Source organism: Mugil cephalus, chromosome 15 (assembly GCF_022458985.1).
Source record: "Mugil cephalus isolate CIBA_MC_2020 chromosome 15, CIBA_Mcephalus_1.1, whole genome shotgun sequence".
Taxonomy (NCBI): domain Eukaryota; kingdom Metazoa; phylum Chordata; class Actinopteri; order Mugiliformes; family Mugilidae; genus Mugil; species Mugil cephalus.
In genome coordinates, this window is record NC_061784.1 from 21,691,206 (window position 1) to 21,710,761 (window position 19,556).

Genomic DNA, 19,556 nt, shown 5'->3' on the forward strand with positions numbered 1-19,556 from the left:
TTCCTTCTCTGTTCAACAATAATGTAGAGGGCACTTGGCAAAAGCCTTCTTTTTATGTCAGTACTATAAGAAGCTGAACTGACATCAAAACACAAATAAAGTATGAGTATGCACAATTAAGCTTATCAGGTTAATGCTTCAGTGGACCACATGGGTCAGCTTTTAGTCCACATCAGTGATGCTTGGATGCCCTTGACCCTGTAGCACGTTCTCTGGATGTGGGAATTAAGACAAAAATGGACTAAATATCAGTCAGAACATGATGCCTACTTAATTAATATTATATAGGTCCACCTTTACAGCCAAAACTACCCTGACCTGTAGAGGCATGGACTTCACTAGACCTTTAAAGGTGTGTTTTGGTCTTTGGCCACAAGACTTTAGCAGCAGATCCTTAAAGTCCTGTAAGACACCTGAACTATCACTTGGGGATTAATAAAGCCTAAGTTGTGAGGTGAGGCCTCCATGAATTGGACTTATCTGTCCAGCACAACCCACAGATGGCTGCAGATCTGTGGAGCTTGCAGTCCAAGATTTGGACTTTAACTGCGTTCCTCAAACCACTCTTGATTCACTGTTGCAGGGAACATAGTTGAGTCGACTTTACTGCTGTGCAATTACGCTTTAAGCAGGAAGTCAACTAGTCACTGATCATGTGACAGTAACAACACTGACAGCTATAGGCTGTGCATTTCTGCAGTGCACAATATTAATAACAGCATGTGTTTATGATCAGTTCTGTTGTGTTCTATTAGTTGATGTTGTTGCTGTGGTTGTAGAGTGAGTTTTTTGTCCTTGATGTCAGTGAATGCACCATGCAAGTGACTGAAGTTATGCTACGGCCGACAGCCGACTGTGTTCAAGCTTCAATTATCTCAGAGAAAAGTCCCTGTAGCTGAATTTGTGTGAAACGCTACAATATCAGGGCTCTAGACTGCTCCTAAATAGTTGCATTTTGCCCCTAAAATTTGAGACACTGTGAATAAATGTTCCATTTACTGGCATATGTGCAACCGATAAATTTAACGATTTTTAAAAAATTATTATGAACAAACTTCTGCTCCACATTTCAGCTCAGTAGTCGGTGGTCATGCACCAAGTGAGCTGGTTTGCCACCCGCCATTAACTCCAAAAGAAGGAGACGGGCCAGTGTGTGTGTGTTTGTGTGTTTGTGAGTGAGAGAGATGGTTACGAATACATCAAATCCTAGAATCTGTGTTTTCATCAAAAATAACTTGGTTTCAATTTGCTATATCTGGTTGGCCTAGAGAAACTTCGATTGGACTATCATTAATACCTTCTTTTACTTACTTTACACTTCACCCTTTTTTGATTTTATTGCTTACTTTCATGACCAGAGGTGGGTACCAGTCCCTTTGTGTACGTCTTTACTTCTTCCTCAGGTATTTTTGCACTTGTCCATAGGACTTCATGTTCATTGTCTAAGTGTTTGTTTGTTTATACAAAATCAATAAAAAATAAATGACAAAAAAGGAGGAAGAGGAAGGAAAAAACAGGCACGCAGCCCTCACAGCAGGAAATTCTGCTGTCGATACCATTGGTCGATACCCACAACATGCAGGGAACACGAAATTTGCTGATAATACTGGGACTACACAATTAACACAAGACACACTGATCAAACACACTGCCAGTCTGAAACATAAAATGTGCCAGGACCTGTGCAATGAAAGTGCAACTTCACTTCCAGTTGCATTTAGAAGACAAGAGGCTGCTTTTGACACAACATAAACATAAGAGACAGTTACGTCTGTTATGTTTAGCTGGCGTCAAAATAGTTGCACTATAAAACACAAATTTAAAACATTGTAGTTTCTGTATTTAGTATCAAAGTATTTATCAGTAATACAGTGAAAATGAGAGGAAATGTGAGTATTCACTTTCAAAGTCGATTTACAGTGCGCCCCTAAATTTTTTGCTTGCGCCCCCAAACATTTTAAATTAGGGGCCACTGTGACCCAAGTAAAAAACGTTAGTCTGGAGCCCTGAATATGTATTTAGGTCAAGAATATAGATTTAAATGTTACAAAGCATTGCTTTCTACAATGCTTATATGTATGACATCATGAACTAGTCAACATCAGCTCGACTTTCACCACATATTAGGCGACTACAGAAAATTGGAAGTCATTCAACCACTACAAAACACCAAGCTGGAGGCCTTGTAGGAAAAATTTCTGACCACATGGTGGAGCCAAACAGTTCATATAACTGGGAGACCCAGCAATAACAACATTTGTATTAGCAGATCCACTCTGCAGTACCAATGTCTATTTTAGTGTGGTGTCTTTACTTAAATACCAGACTGTTTCCAATGCAGCTGTTACTGCCATCAAACACAGACACGGTGTAAAAAGCTACTACTAATGCACATAGTCTACCATAGTTTGCTTTTGTCTTAATCTTTCTTCGCAGCTAAAAATAAACTCGAGCCTGCTACTGTGGCTGAAACAGAGATACACAATGTAAATAGCTGTGGTTTCACTGGGAACCATCACACGTTAGAGTTTTTATGTCTTTAAAGAGCATGTGATATGTGTGAATAAAGCATGTAAATGAGTAGCCTGGTGGAGTTCTGTAATGCAATATTTTGATGCCAATAAGAGGAGCAATAATCTCAATTTGTGTTTTCATATTTTATCATTCTCCATTGGGTTCTGTTTAAGGTGTCAGAGAACACACTATGGATATGGTAGTAACAACATAACCCATAAAAGAGAGAGTTGTCAACCTGTTGTGTGACATACAGTAACCTTAAATAAGAAAACAACATATGCAAAGTGTGCTACTTCCATGCTCCGCAACAAATAACAGAAATTCACTGGCACATTTCTCTGGTCTGCTCTCAATATTAACTTATTACAAATAGCAGGTCTTTTTCACATTCACTGACAATCTCCTCTCTACATTTGTCTGCATGGCCCGTCTCCACTGTCATCCTGAAATGATCGTATTTCTTTTCCAAAATGAATTGCATATTTAATTTATACACCACAATCTACTAAAGTAAGCTGAAGTGTTGAGATCAGTTGCCCAAAATGTCTAAATGTGAAGTCACACACACAGGCAACCACAGTCAAACTAAAACTAAACTGTCTGAGAGACAAGTAAATCTAGATAAGATTGACAGTTTATTTTTTGAATGTGACATCACACACAGCCACCCGCAGTCAGAAAGTTTCTTAGACTAAAGAACAGTGAGTAAATCTAGATAAGATTGACAGTTAAGTGCCTCAGATGTAGTTGAGTGAAACTAAATACCCGCTTCCTCAATTCTCTCCACATCACACGACAAATAGAGTAGGTACAGTACACTACCCTGCTGTCAGAGGAGAAGTCAGAGGACAGTTGATAAGAAACGTAGAAGACTTCATACTGAAGGTGAGTGACTTTACTTACTAAGTGCAGAATTCATTAGTTTAAACAAATCAAGGTTTAATTTGTTGATCATTCTGCTTTCATGAGAAATGGATTTTAAAGGTACCGTCATAGTATCACAACAGTTAATCTACAAAGCGTGTAAAATCTTGAAATTTATCATTTATCAGATATATAAAAAATTACTTCATTCTAACTTTCACTTCGAAATAAACTCCTCAAACACGTTTACACGAAAGTTTCACTTATTATCTGTGTTTCAACACAGGCTTTCCAAATTATTAGTAACATGCAGCAAATATTAACATTTATGATACTGTTATCAACACTCTGTCCTGAAGATTAGTTTGTCAAGTGACATTGTGCTAAAACTACAAACATGACCAAATGTAGGAATTACAACTCTTTCACTTCTGACTCTTTGCAGACAGTATGTGTCCGAACCACGTGACTCATTTTGTTCTGTCCTAACTAAATTATATTTTTTAATTATTATTTTAACTTAATTATAGTATACTTGATTACATATTAGGATCTTAATTCTATTATTGATGAGTAAACATGGCTGTACAGCCTTATCGTCTCTGCTTATGTGAGCGAAGAAAACATAGAAGGAACGAGCCCTTGAAAATTAGTTTGAAAATCAAGTCCCTCGCTGTCATTTAACATTTCATCTAAAAATCAAGCAAACAACTCATTGTGACACATTTTAACCATTTTTTTTTTTTTTTTTTGAGGGAGTACAGATTTTTTTTTTACCCCTTGTAAAATGTTGCAAATCTTACAACTACCTAATGGAAAAAATTATATTACTCGCGGTTAAATGCACAATACAAGAAAGAATGATATTTTATTTTCCTTCTACATGGGTAGTATAGTAAACTGAGAACAAATAACTCACTCATTTTCTTCTCAGACGAGCAAAATACAAAGTTATATCAAGCAGTTGTTTGTGGGAAACCTATCAGCTGGAAAATAATCTAAAAAAATATTCTACTGTAAATGTGTTTTGAATTTCATTCCTAACAGAAAATGATTTGGATCTACATGATCATCACATCTTTGGCAACGACAGGTCTATCAAAAGGTACGATTCAAGATTTAAGATTGAAGAAACATTAATATCTTTATTTTAACATTTGAAGCATTAAAAGGATGTCATGTTGTAGGTTATCATGACTTTTAGAAGAATTATTTAGAAGATTGCTGGAGCCCAATTTTTCTACCTGAAGTTTGAGTTGAGTCATTTTAACTGTAAAGGACTTGAGTTAAACTCAATAAAAGATAGTAGATAGAAATAGGTTGAATACATACACAGAGTGAACTTATGGCTGTGAATTACTGTATAGTTACCGTCATGGTAGAAAGCTGCATATTATCCTCACATTTAACTGGAAACTATCAACCATTGTTTTACCACCTCTATTAAAATGAAATAATATATATACACCATGGAAAAGTTTTTACTGTGTATTTTGTTTGTTTTTTTGTACCTCTCAGGTTCTGTAGAATGCAACTTAACTAATCTTAACGCAACAACCAAACAGTGTTTTGGAAAACTTGGAGAGCCGCTGATGTTTCATCTACCAACTTCAACTACAAAATTTACTTTGGAAAAGAATAATGAAATAATTTTTAAGTTAGCTGATAATGTTGACGTACTGGATATTAATAATAAAATGGACAAAAAAATTACATTTTTCAACAATGGGACATTGAAGCTCAACAAAGCATCAAAGGAAGATTCTGGAGATTACCAGCTGGAAACATATGATTCCACCACTGGCCTATATGTCCATAAAATCCACATCCACATAGAAATACAAGGTAGGACAAAAAAATGTAACTTTTTTCATTCATTCATTTTACATCCACTTCTCTGAGGTCAGGTCGTTGCATTATTAGAATACACTTTTCATGGAATCTAACTCGTTAAAAAATAAATCGCAAATGAATAAAAACACTTTAAATTAGCATTGGTAGAAGTACAGGTATATGTTAACATCTCAGTTGTGTTTTATACAGTATACAGTACACAGAGCTGACAGTGGATTTTGATCATATGTTTGTCTTCCAGCTCCTGTGTCTAAACCAGCTGTGTCTCAGACATGTTTGTCACCAGAACAGATGAAGGTCAGCTGCTCCTCTGAGGGAGATGGAGAAGAGATCATTTTATCTTTGGATAATAACTTATTGATTCACAGCAGAGCTGCAGAAAAACACAATGTCTCAAATGTTGAGGTCAGTTTATACGGTCAGCTGACAGGAAACCTGATGTGTGATGTTCAGTACAACGTCAGTAGAGAACAAACAGTCATCCAGCTCATGAGATGTTCGGGTAATTCATTAATTTCCCTTTTTAGATAAAAAAGTATGTAGATGATTTCACTGCCTAATCTGTGTTAATGATTGTATTTTCTAGATAACATCTCTTCTCATCTTTCTCCTTTGACTGTGGCTCTGATATCAAGTGTGGCCACTCTACTTCTCCTTTTGGCTGTGTTTCTTGGAATCAAACATTTCAACAAGACACCAAGAAACAAGACAACAAGCCCTGTGACCGTTAGTAAAGGTGAGAGATGCAGTAAAAGCTCTACTGATTATCAGGTCATTGACCTTCAGGCTCACTAAGACCCATAATGATATTTAACTGTAAAATTGTAAAATACGTACAGTGAACGTTCTGAAAATCACGCAGGTGTTAGTTCATTAGTGTTGTTACAACAAAACATTTATTATGGAGGATAAACTTTTTCAACTTCTTTCAGATGACGTTGAAGATGAGATAATCTACTCTGATGTTAAAGTGATGACGGCTGCAAGATACACAAGACACAACTGACTTTAAAATCCAACTTCATTTTCTCCCAAACAGTTATTTCGAAACTTTCCTCACATAGATAACTGTCTTTTATTGTGAGCCACCTTATTTGTTCATATTTGTTAATTGTACACCGATCAGGCATAACATAATGACCACCTTCCTGATATGGTATAGGTCTCCCTTGCACCTCCAAAACTGTTGTGACTCATCAGGGAATGGGCATGGGCCTTCTGAAGGTGTCCTTTGGTGTCTGCAACAGGATGTGGTCAACATGATTTATTTCTCCTGTCAGTGGTCATAATGTTATGGCTGATCGGTGCACGCTGATGTAATTCATATAGTCTAAAGAAATACTCAGGAAGCAGTTATCAACATAATCATGTATAGATCTTTAAAGGTTAGAAAAGTCTCACTGGTCCTTTCATGTGACCTAGATATGAATACAAACTGAACATTATTACTGTGTTTACAGGTGAAGGTGGTCTCTAGTTTAAGAAGAGTCAAACATTAACCTTAGGCTCATAGTTTAAAATGTTCTCTAATTGGTCTTCATTCATTGTTGTAACCTTAAAGACCACAGGAATTACAACCCAGTTTTAAAGCCTATGTGAAGTAGATCAGAGGTCAACTAGTAAATGATGCTACATTTCATATTACATCACCTTTTAAATCTACTACAGTTACACAGCATCCATCCACGATGCATCACTGCTAATTCTTAATGTCTTAAAGCTCAGGTCCACTGTTCATGCAGTATATATACACCCTTGTTATTCGGTCTTTGTGCACGGGTCTCTCACAGGTTCATCTCACAAAAACAAGACAACAAACAGGAAGAGCAAACTCACACCTGTGGCTCAGAAATTCCGTTGTCTTCAACAACTCTAAAGACGACAACCACAGTTCATGTGCAAATAAGTGTCGACTAAAACCACATATTTGAAAGGGCCTTTGTGAAACCAGGGACTTTTAAACTGAACCTCCACTATACAGCATGAAGTTAAGATTTTAACGGCAATTTATTTTCATGATACATCTGTATAATCATTAACAGCAAATACAAAGTATATTCCAGTGAATTTGATACACAGAGAAAAATTGTTGATGCAAAATCAAGTGTCATTTTTTTTCATTCGCTATCAAACAGTGTATAATGGTGTTGCACAATTTAACATCCCATTACATATTTAGTTATATTTCATTTTATTATTAATAGTTCAAGAGTATTTTCATAATGTGTTGTGATTTAGTTTTGTATGTATGTTGTATTTTTACATGTATGTAAATATTTGGTCCATTGGGTTATTCACTTCTTCCAGAGTAACATCTGGAGTTCTTTACAGCTTCTGGAGAACTACACTCTAGGACTACAAGTACAAGCTGGAGGCCTTGTAGGAAACATTTCTGACCACATGGTGGAGCCAAACTGTTCATATAAAAAGGAAACCCAGCAATAACAACATCTGTATTATCAAATCTACTCTGTAGTACCAACATCTATGTCAGCGTGGTGTCTAATGCTTTCCTACCAGATCCCAACAGTCAGTGTAAAGATACAGTGATTACATCCACCATGGTTTGCTCTTGTTTAATTCATGGCATCTCTTTTATTCTTTCTTCACAGCTAAAAATAAACTAGGGCCTGCTGCTGTGACTTAAATGGAAAGCGCTGTGGTTTTAACACACTTTGTCACACCTTAGGGTTTTTATGTCCAAGTACACAGACTTTCTTTTTGGTCACGGAATCTTTAACAGTGAAATAAAACTATGTGGGATGAAATACATACATTTGCCTGTCACCCATTTCCTTTTCAGGAATAGGTTTGAATAAAGAATCTCTATGACAAAAAACATAATGTTCAAAGAGTGCTACTGCCATGCTCCAAAGCAAATAACAGAAGAAATCTTCCTGATCTGCCTTTAGTATTTATTTCTGAATTTGTACGCAACTCCTTAGTAGTAGCATACCTGTTATATGTTATAAAAAAAAAAAAAATACTATATTTTTTTTAACTACCAACAACCGAATAACCGATCTCCAGTGCTCAAATGTCCAAAGATGGAATTGCACACAGAAAGTTCACGCATGTGAGTTGTACATCACACAGTTTAGTAAATCACACCCACTGTGTATTATATTACTTTCTCTTTACCAGAATACAACAAGAGGGGCTTTTACTTCAGAAACAAGTACCTCCGTAGTATTTCTGTGAAACTAAACACCACTTCCTCACTCCACATCAATAGACACATAGAGCAGAGAGAACACGTCACTCTGCTGTGTGCCAGGTCAAGAAACCACGCAGAAGACTTTGTTGTTCAGGTGAGTGATGATAACATTAAAAAGTACAGAATTTCAATATTTGGTTTGAAAGTTATATATTTTTTTTAGATATTAGTAGATATTTTCAAATAAGCAGATTATCGGCTTACAATTTGTCGAGTTACACCGTGCTAACACTACACATAAAGGAGTACTGCAATCCTCTCTTGATGATTCTGTGCGTTGCCGATGAAACATGGGAATTACAACTTGTTTCTGATGCCTACTGTTAATTGGTGTCTACCTACAGTCAATTGAAAAAGCTTGAGTTATGTAATAACTAAGTCCTATCTAACAGAGCCGAGACTCATTGCTTAGTACATGTCCAAACCACATCCTACCATGGTCTGACTGACCTATTAAATGTGGTGTGACGTGCAGTCAGAGCCCGTTGAAACGTGAGAAAAGGAAATATAGAATTTAGCGTGCAATGTCAGCTGAGATGAAACCATTATCCAGCTGTCAATCTACAGCTACTGTGGAAAGGATGAGCTCTTGAAAAGTTGTTTGACAATCGAGTCCCTCGCTATCATTTAACATTTCATCTAGAAGACAAACAAACAAGGGAATAACTTAGAGGCACACAGTATTACCAATTTAAAATGTAAGTTCAAATCAAATGTAAGTTCTGTTAATTTAGTGTTTTGGTACAAATAACTCGTTCCTCAATTCTCTTCTCAGGAAAGTGAAGCCTTACTGTAAACGTGGTGAGTGTTTTTGAATTTGATCCTACTAATGTTGACAGTGGTGAAAATGTGAAACATCTTTAGCAGTTGTCTAATCATATTCTTAACTATATGAAGTCCTGCGTTTGAAACTGTATCTCTGCTGTTCCATGTAATATTTAGTTAATTTGAAATAAAGCTCCACTTGACAGTACACTACAGAGACACAATGTTTAATTGATAACTTGATTGTGTCACAGCAGAAAATGATTTGGACTTTCATGATCATCACATCTCTGGCAACGACAGCACTTTCAAAAGGTACAATGCAAGATTTAAGATTTAATACTGCACTAATACTAATATTTTACCTGTCAGCATCATTCTGCCCAAAGAATGAGGTCAGCTGTCTACCTGAATATACTGAATGACCAGGTTATTCCACCAATGGATTTCCTCTTCCCCGATGGCATGGGCGTATTTCAAGATGACAACGTCAGGACTCACGGGGCTCAAATTGTGAAAATGTGGTTCAGGGAGCATGAGACATGATATATATACACACATGGATTAGCCACCAGAGTCCAGATTTTAACCCCACTGAGAATCTTTAGGATGTGGTGGAGAAGGCTTTGTTCAGTGGTCAGACTCTTCCATCGTCAAGACAAGATCTTGGGGAAAAATTAATGCATCACCGTATGGAAACCGTATGGAAATAAATCTTGTGACATCGCAGAAGCTTCTTCTTGTGTGTTTAGAAATGTGTGACCTTTTTTTTGGCAAGGCAGTGTATTTAATGTAATGTAATACAAGGTAACTGTGTCATTCAGTCGCCTACTCCATATGTGTAGATGCAAGTGTCATTTTCTCTTGTAATAAGTAGTTAAAGTTACAGACTGCAGGTAGAAATAGGATGGAAAGATAAACTAGAGAGCTGCATATTTTCCTCACATTTCAGTTGAAATGATGAACCACTATTTTACTATGTCATACCATACAAAATGCTAACTGTGTATTGTTTTCTGTTCCTATCAGGTTCTGTAGAATGCAACTTAACTAATCCTACTGCAACAACCAAGAAGTGTTTTGGAAAACTTGGGGCACCGCTGATTTTTCACCTACCGACTTCAACTACAAAGTTGACTTTGAAGAAGGACAGCGATATCATTTTTAAGTTGGTTGACAATACAGACGTATTGGATGTCAATCACAAAGAAGGCAAAAAAATGACATTTTTCAATAATGGAACATTGAAGCTCAACAAGGCATCAAAGGAAGATTCTGGGGATTACGTGCTGGAAATATATAATTCAGTGACTGGCAGATTCTTGAATAAAATCAACATCACTGTACAAATACAAGGTAAGATAAAAATACTGTATTTTATTTAAATCTAATTTTCATGGACTTTCGCTGGTTAAAAAGGTTAAAAAGATTGCAAATGAGTACTCTAGGAACTACAAGTATTTGTCATATTTTATCATCTCAGTGGTTATAGTTTGCAGAGTTGAAAGGAGATTTCGATCATATGTTTGTCTTCCAGCTCCTGTGTCTAAACCAGCTGTGTCTCAGACATGTTTGTCACCAGAACAGATGATGGTCAGCTGCTCCTCTGAGGGAGGTGGAGCAGAGATCATTTTATCTTTGGACAATAACTTATGGATACACAGCGGGGCTGCAGAAACACACAATGTTACCGTCAGTTTATACGGTCAGATGACTGGAAACCTGACATGTGATGTTCAAAACTATTTCAGCAGAGAACAAATGGTCATCCAGCTCACAAGCTGTTCCAGTTCAGGTTCCAGTTCAGGTGGAGTATTCCAAGAAATCATTCATTATCATGTGACCACTGTAGACCTATAAATGACAAAGAGTATGTATGTGATATCAGTACCTAATTTGGATTTCCATTCATATTTTTCAGGTAATGACTGTCTCATCTCTCTTGTGACTGTGGCTGTGAGAGCAAGTGCTGCTGCTCTTCTGCTCCTTTTGTCTCTCTTTCTTCTTCTTGGTTTCAAATACTTGAAGTCAAAGAGATCAATGACAGTCAAGTATGGTAAGAGATGCATTTTCTCCCCATTTTCATGTCTTTCTGCCCAATTTAAGAAATTCTGCATAAATAATTCAGCACAAATAAAGAAAAAATATTCTGAACAATCTCTTTTTACTTCTGTCAGATGTTGCCGAAGATGAAATCGCCTACTCGGATAAATGAAAAGCAACACCCCATTCACATCGAAATGTAACATTTTTTCTTACAACTTCAACCAACTTCACCATTTTTAGCCTTAATATCTAACCCTAATCTTAACGTTGGCCACCAACCCAGATGTTTTTATGATCAATACTATGGCCGCAACAAACATTGGGCGATGTCTTCATTTACTTTTTTAAGCATTCACTGGTCACCTTATTAGGTACACCTTGGTAGTACTAGGTCAGACACATTTTCCTTCACATAGATTCAACAAGGTGCTGGAAACATTCCTTATGACATGATCGTAAAATGCAGTTGCTGCACATTTGTTGGATTCAAAAACCAGTCTCCCATTTCTCCACATCCCAGTGGTGCTCTATTGGATTGAGCTCTGTTGACTGTGGAAGCCATTTAATAATAGGGACCTCGTGTTCAATAAAACTGAGGTCATTTGAGCTTTGTGATATTATCCTGCTGAAAGAAGCCATCTGAACATGGGTACACTGGTCATAAAAAGGATGGGCAGTTCCAGCAGGAACAGGATCAGCAAGTCTGTGATAGAGTTGGTGCTACATATTTCTGTTTTTACTAGTGGTCTTTTGAATACCACCCAGACTGTTGTTGTTTACTGTATATGTTCTCTTTTCACGCCATTGTCTGTAAACCCTAAAGATGGTTTCAGCAGATTGGCTTGAATATGTGTACAGATCTAAATGCACAGAGTTGCCGCCATGTGATTAAATGATTACATATCTTTTTTCACTGGTAGAAGAATACAAATAGCCACTTCCTTGATTCATACGTGAAACAGGAAGAGAAAACTGATCACATGTTGTTCTACAACCCAAAAGACAACCACGACTTTTATGCAGAAAATGCTACCTAAAACCACATGTTTTAAAGGCCATCTGTGAAACCAGGCACCTTGGAAACGAAACCTATTCTGACCATAAAGTGAACATTAAGTTTTAATGGTTACTAGACAATAACAGATGCAATAAATGGTTTTAAAACTGCAGAATATTCTGCTTTGATACATTTAGTTCCAAATAAATTATTTAACTGAACAATTGTCAGGAGATTTGTAAAGTTTTATAATCATGTGTAAAATCTGTAAAACTTGTAAATAAATATTCTATAAATACATATTTTATAAATATCCTACATATATATATTCTATCTTTGGTCTGTGAGTTATTTCACAAATGCAGTTTTTGTGTATTGCTTCTTTGATCAAATTTCTTTGTCATGTCACTCAATCTCAATATCATCACATCCGTTGTTCTTTTGGAAACTTTTTTTTTTAGCACTTTGTTCCTCCACAGAAATGACTATTAGTGATCTGACTATGAAAAGTGAGCTCTATCATGACACCTGGAGGTTTTGTCATTTATTACCAGCAAGCTGGAGGTTTAGGCTGCAAGACCTAAAAGGAACATTTCCGACCACATGATGAAGCTACATACAACACATAATGGCCTGACTCTGCAATAAGTAAACTAGTTTCAGCAAGTTTCCACTGTGGTACTACTCTCCAGTTTAAAGCGTTGCGTTAACATTAAATATCAGTTTCCTAACCACCTTAATAGTCTACATGGATAACATATAGAAGAGCTGCTGTTCTCAAAAAACTATTGTATTATATACCAGTAAGACTGCATAAAATGGGCTTTAAACAGAACAACCTCTTTTGGAAGTGAAATGTACAGGCAGGTATCTTCTTACGGTCACTGTGGAAGTGTTCATTAGGTTTTCCTGTCTGGAAAGAGATTACAGGAAAACTGTAATGTCTACTATGAAATGGTGATAGCAAAGTTGAATGAAAACAAAGGGAAATTTAACAGCTCTGGGGCCATTTTCAGAATCAGGTGCCTATATCATGTGAGGGGAGGAAGACTCATATATATCTTTTTGGAAACACTAATGTTGGGCGATTATGGGCTGGGGTTTGTGTGTGTATATGTATAATTATATGCACATTTTGTTTTTATTATGGGGATTTTTATTCACATTTAAGAAAGGGTAGCTTGTATGTTCAAATGTCCACTTTTGATCCTAGTCCATAGAGGTGGCTTTGTATATTTGTATGTAGTCCGACCAGTTTTGACTTTCATGTGTAATGTTCTCCGACCAGATCCTTCTGTCACACTAAAAGCTACTGCAAGCACATTTCCTCAGTTTAGTTCTTGCTTTTGCGTGCTGCATTCTATTTGGAGTTAAAAATATACACTAGCCTACGACTGTGTGAGAGGCTGAGAATAAAAAAAAGCTGTGGTTTAAGCAGAAAACATCACACATTATGTTTTCATGTTTCCTTTAACAAACTTTGGTGATGCAGACTATACGGAATAGCTGGTGAATAAAAAACGTTCAACATTATGTGAATGTAGAATATGATTTCCTCTCTCAATGTCCTCAGATTTGAAAGTGTTTTAATCAGGAAACATCTACTTTCCACATTCAGTGACTAATGTTCCCCCAATAACTACACACCGTCAACACACTTCCACTTCCACCTTCTCTTTACATTCTGTGTGCCTTTCATTTGACAACATGAAAGAAGACCTCTATGATAACCGCTTCATTTATTTAGAATGCCAACACACTACTGTTTAAAATTTTCAACAACTAAATGAATTAAGATGATCTCAGACACCATAACATGCTTAGTAAGATGTAAGTGCACACAGGAAGATCACGTCTGTTTTGTAAATGTAAAATTACACCCACTGCTTAAAAATATAGTTTCTTGCCTCTTTAGGACAAAACATTGCTGGATTGCATTAAACTAAAAATGAAGGCAGCCAAGAGCCTCAGTAGTGGTTTAGTGAATCTAAATATTCACTTCCTCAGTTCTCTCCACATAACACAGAGCGTATAGCAGGTACCACCATCAGTGGAAATGTCACAGGCCAGTCAATAAGCCCCACAGAAGACTTTGTATTAAAGGTGAGTGATGCTAACATTACTTAAAAGTTAAGAATGTATAGATTTCCATTAGTTTAACTCATCATTTTAATTTTTTTAAAATCCTTGAAAGTACACAAGAAACCGAGTATGAAACTAATGAACTTTTAAACTGGTCGTTTGTTTTGCCTTTCTTTAACTTCCTTAACTTACTTCCCCGTCTTAAAGATTATTTCATTGGTAAAACAACAGTAAAATGATTTCCATGTAAATGAGACTATGATTAATACTAACAGGCACAGAAAATATGTTTGAAACCCAAAGCTCATATTTGCATTTATTTTATAGATTTATTAGTAATTAGAAATGAATTGGTCATGAGACTACATGTGATACCACACAATGTTTTACTGATACGTTGATTCTGTCACAGCAGAAAATGATTTGGATCTGCATGATCATCACTTCTCTGGCAACAACAGCACTTTCAACAGGTACAATTCAAGATTTAATATTTCACCAACTAATATTTTACTATAAATATTTCAGTCTTAAAAAGCATGTAGGCTCATCATGATTTTATATAGGCAATTACCGATGCCCATATACAGTATTTAATGGAATGTAATGCAAGGTACAAGATATGTAGATGAAGTTTTTGTGAGGCATTTTCTCCTGAAAAGGCCACGAGTTGTTAAAATTACAAACAGATTGCACGTAGAAATAAGTTGGAAACAAACACCAGAGAGCTTTCTTCACATTTAAGTAGAAATGATCAGGGCTCGTTTCATACCGTGTTAAAAAAAAATGTTTGATGTGTATTCTGTTTTTTGTTCCTATCAGGTTCTCTTGAATGCAACTTAACTAATCCTACTCCAACAACCAAACAGTGTTTGGGAAAACTTGGGGCACCGCTGATTTTTTACCTACCCACTTCAACTAAATTTAATTTGAGAAAAAATGGTAGCATCATTAACACAAACAATAACAATGCAACAAGAAAGCTCAGCAAGGCATCAAGGGAAGATTCTGGAGATTACCTGCTGGAAACATTTAATTCCACTTCTGGCCTTCGCTTGAATGAAATCAGTATACACGTAGAAATACAAGGTAGGAGAAAAAGTTGTAGTTGCGTTCTTCAAATCAAAAATATTAATGGATTTAGCTGGCTACAATGAAATAAATTTGCAAATGAGTAAATATTTTATACACTTAATTTATCAATAAAATGTTAAAAGCATTATTGAAATAGAACTGAAAGAGATGTTTGTCTTCCAGCTCCTGTGTCTAAACCAGCTGTGTCTCAGACATGTTTGTCACCAGAACAGATGAAGGTCAGCTGCTCCTCTGAGGGAGATGGAGCAGAGATCATTTTATCTTTGGACAATAACTTATTGATTCACAGCGGAGCTACAGAAAAACACAATGTCTCAAATGTTACCGTCAGTTTATACGGTCAGATGACAGGAAACCTGACATGTGATGTTCAAAACAACATCAGCAGAGAACAAACAGTCATCCAGCTCACAAGATGTTCCAGTTCAGGTTCCAGTTCAGGTGGAGTATTCCAAGAAATCATTCATTATCATGTGACCACTGTATGTACGTGATATCAGTACCTAATTTGGATTTCCATTCATATTTTTCAGGTAATAATTGTCCCACGTTTCTTGTGACTGTGGCTGTGAGAGCAAGTGCTGCTGCTCTTCTGCTCCTTTCGTCTCTATTTCTTCTTCTCAGTTGCAAATATTTAAAGTCAAGAAGATCCGTGACAGTTAAGTATGGTAAGAGATAGATGATTTCTCCAATCTCATGTCTCACCGCCCGTACTGATTATTTATGCATTTTCTTAATAAATAAAAAATATTCTGAATGATCTTTTTTTTTTTTTTTTTTTTTTACTTCTGTCAGATGTCGCTGAAGATGAAATCACTCAGACAAATGTGGAAGAACAAGATCCCATTCACAACACGGTGTGACTTTTTTTTCTTCTTCTTGTTTTTTTTTTTTTTTTTTTTTACATTTTCTCCTACAACTTCATCCAATACCTATCTTTAATGTCATTATTAATCTTAAAGGCAGCTACCAAACCAGATATTTTCATGATCAAATGAAGAAACAATACTATGGGAGCAACAAACATTGCCGGTTGCATATTAACATAAATTCATTGGCCACCTTACTAGATAGGCCTACTGGGGTTTCATCATTTTTTTTTTTTTTTAAAGTCGACTAATATGCAGTGAAAGTCGAAACAATGTTGACTAGTTGATGACATCGCACATAAAAACACAGTAGAAAGTAATGCTTTACTAAAGTAGTAGTTAAATCTACATCTTCGACCTGAATAGATATTGTAGCTTTTCAGACAAAAGAAGCTATGGCTTCCTCTGAGAGGTAACTTGAACACAGACTACTGTTGGCCAGAGACCACATCAACACCATAAACACCGACAATCTGACTTGTCTAATATGTGGCTCTCGCTTGGAAATAAAATTAATGACACATTCTACAACTACAGCAACAGTTTCAACTGATAGAACACAAGAGAAGTGAACGTAAACACATGAGCTTATCAATACTGTGGACTAAAGATATGCCTACATAGTCTATATAAATCAGCACCATCAACAGCTTTTAAGTAAGGGAAAATGCCCGATGAGGTGTCCATTATCAGAAATGGATGGACAATGCAGAGGCGTGAACCGTTGCTTCCATTAATTTCTGATAATGGACACCATGGTCACTTACGAAATAAATAAATATTAGGTCAATTATTAATATGTTAATGTCGTTTTTTACCGTTTAAAGTTTTTCACAAGAAGCGGCTGAGCGAACTATTTAACATCTCCTATTCACAGGCGTTGCCAGGGAAACCTGCTGTGGCCGCACAGTAGTCTATGGTAGAACCAGCAGCTCGATCGGCTGCAGCAGTTATTAATCAGCGGAGATGATTGCTTAACATCACATTACGTGATACAAAGTATAATTTTAGAAGGCCAGTGCACTTATTACTGCGTGTGTCCAGAGGATAATGGGAAATTTCCACAGAGTCCACAGTTTCCTAAATCGTTTTTATTGCAAGAAATATTATCCACCATTCACTCTAATTATTTAATGTGTAGAAAGGAAATCAAGCAAGAGGGTAAGCAAGACAGCAAGACAGATATGGCAGTGGGCAAGAGGTAATAGTAACAAAATAGCTATTTAAAATTAAATGTAACATTGCCATTGATTGTAAAATTTGAGAGACACTGGCATGTCCATCATAGCATTTGGAGTCTCTAAGTGTTTTAACTGCCCATTTCGTGATTTTCTTTGTGTTAATCTCATCCTTAACATCCGGTATCACCTACTTGTTTCATATTCTCTTCTCTCTTTCTCTTCTGCTGCATCCCAGTCTTCAAAATTTTTGTCAACTGTATTGCTGTTGTGATAAATAAACTGTGAAATAACAGATGTTCTGTGTTTCTGTTGCCACGGTTACCAAAGCGTTTGAGCCAGAGCAATTATTTAAACATCCCTTTGCCTTCAGGGCTGCCTTACTTGGCCATGGAAGTGATAGGAAAACCTAAATTCAGTTATTTGGATGGCTGAGTGAATATTTCTGGCAATATCGTGTAGCTCAAATCATGTACAACAAACACAAGATTTTACATGACAAAGGTCTCCAAACTACATGAAGGTTAGAAACCATCCACCTGTGCCTTTAAAGATTAAATGTAAGGTTTGCTTTATACAGTATACAGTATATACACCTATTTTTATTATGTCTTTGTTCACCGACAGAGGATGACAAATAGCCACTTCCTTGATTCATACGTGACACAGAAAGAGCAAACTGTTCAGAGGTTGGTCTACAACAACCCAAAAGAGGAAGACCACACTCTGAATGCAGCCTGAACATGTCTGAAAGGCCACTTGTGAAACTAGGACCTTTACAGTTCAACCTATTCTGAAAATAATGTGAACATTAAGTTTTAATGGTTGGTTGATTGGACTATAATAGAAACATGAATGTTTTAAAATTGCAAAATATTTTTCTTTGATGCATTTACCTGCAAAGTTATTTAACTGAACAAAGCATTGGCTGTCAGTAGATTTGTAATCGTGTGGCTTATTGTAAAATTTGTAAATAAATATTCCAATAGAGAAATGTGCTCACACTAAACAAAGTCCAGAGCGTTGTGGTTACTGTCTGTCAACAAACATGAAATTCAAGTAAAGGACAAAAACATTTTAAACTTATGACACTAAACTATGAATAGATTTTTTTCCACATATATTAGTATGGTCATTAATTGTCCTATTATTCAGCACTGAGCTAATGTTTAAAATGTGGAATACCTAGGATCTCTTGACAGCAACTGATTGTTGTCAGTACCAGTACGGAGGCCGAGTTTGAAGCAATGCAGTCAACATCACTGACCACATGATGGAGACAAAGGCCATTAAAGGTAACAACCAACTCAGGAACCACTGACTATAATCATTACATCTCTGGCCTATAAGTTACACCGATCAGGCATAAAATTATGACCTGATGTCCTGATGACGTGTAGGTCTCTCTTGTGCCTTCAGAACAGTTGAGACTCATCAGAGAATGGACATGGGCTGTCTCAGGGTGTCCTGTGGTGTCTAGAAACACAGTTAGTACGTTTACATGCACGTGAAAAAAACAAATTATTGCCTTAATCGGACTATAACAGGAGACTTAAGTGCATGTAAACACATTACTCCAATTAAAATGGGAGTTCTTATTGTCCGATTGAGACACCAAGATAATGCGATTGGAATCAGCATTTTCATCCACCCCCGCTGCGCTGGTGTGTGACCCCAGAACAAACACATCCAAGAAACCCGGGCGTAGAAAAAGAAGAAGAGAAACGGAGCCGTCTGAGGGATAGCGTAGATCTTACCTGCGAACGTGAACATATATTACATCCACAGAAGATCTGCGGTTAGTTGGAACAACCTACCAGCCAAATTCCTTCAAAAACTGTGTGCAAGCGTACCTAGAATTGATGCTGTCTGGAAGCCAAACCGTGGTCACACCAGATATTGATTTGATTTTGATTTTTCTTCTGTCCATTCACTGCATTTTGTTAATTGATGAAAATAAACCATTAACACTTCCATTTCTGAAAGCGTCCTCAGTTGACAGTACGTTTTCCACACCTGCCTAAAAGTTTTGCACAGTACTTTATAAGTGCGCAAATAAAACCTTATACTTT

The 19,556-nt window shown here is 36.5% G+C and overlaps 2 protein-coding genes and 1 long non-coding RNA gene across 7 annotated transcripts in view; all 3 read left to right on the top strand.

The window, feature by feature from the left end:
- The window catches only part of LOC125021831, a 31,318-nt gene that overhangs the window by 3,902 nt on the left and 7,860 nt on the right, over window positions 1-19,556 (top strand). The window lies entirely within an intron of this gene.
- LOC125021829 lies at window positions 8,473-12,574 on the top strand. Of its 4 annotated transcripts, none has more exons than XM_047608052.1 (7): window positions 8,473-8,546; window positions 9,228-9,253; window positions 9,472-9,532; window positions 10,247-10,573; window positions 10,755-11,024; window positions 11,139-11,273; window positions 11,395-12,574. In XM_047608052.1, exons 3-7 carry the CDS (start codon window positions 9,478-9,480, stop codon window positions 11,430-11,432), a joined length of 825 nt encoding a protein of 274 aa, XP_047464008.1. In that variant the 5' UTR covers window positions 8,473-8,546; window positions 9,228-9,253; window positions 9,472-9,477; the 3' UTR covers window positions 11,433-12,574. The 4 variants fall into 4 exon arrangements, with proteins under 4 accessions (XP_047464008.1, XP_047464009.1, XP_047464011.1 ...); XM_047608053.1 differs by having other exon boundaries at window positions 9,475-9,532; XM_047608055.1 differs by lacking the exon at window positions 8,473-8,546 and adding an exon at window positions 8,979-9,150.
- Window positions 14,317-17,779, top strand: LOC125021833. 2 transcript variants are annotated; one of them, XR_007114375.1, is made up of 4 exons: window positions 14,317-14,363; window positions 14,758-14,815; window positions 15,165-16,105; window positions 16,233-17,779. It is a non-coding gene; the product is annotated as an uncharacterized LOC125021833 (long non-coding RNA). The 2 variants fall into 2 exon arrangements; XR_007114374.1 differs by having other exon boundaries at window positions 15,165-17,779.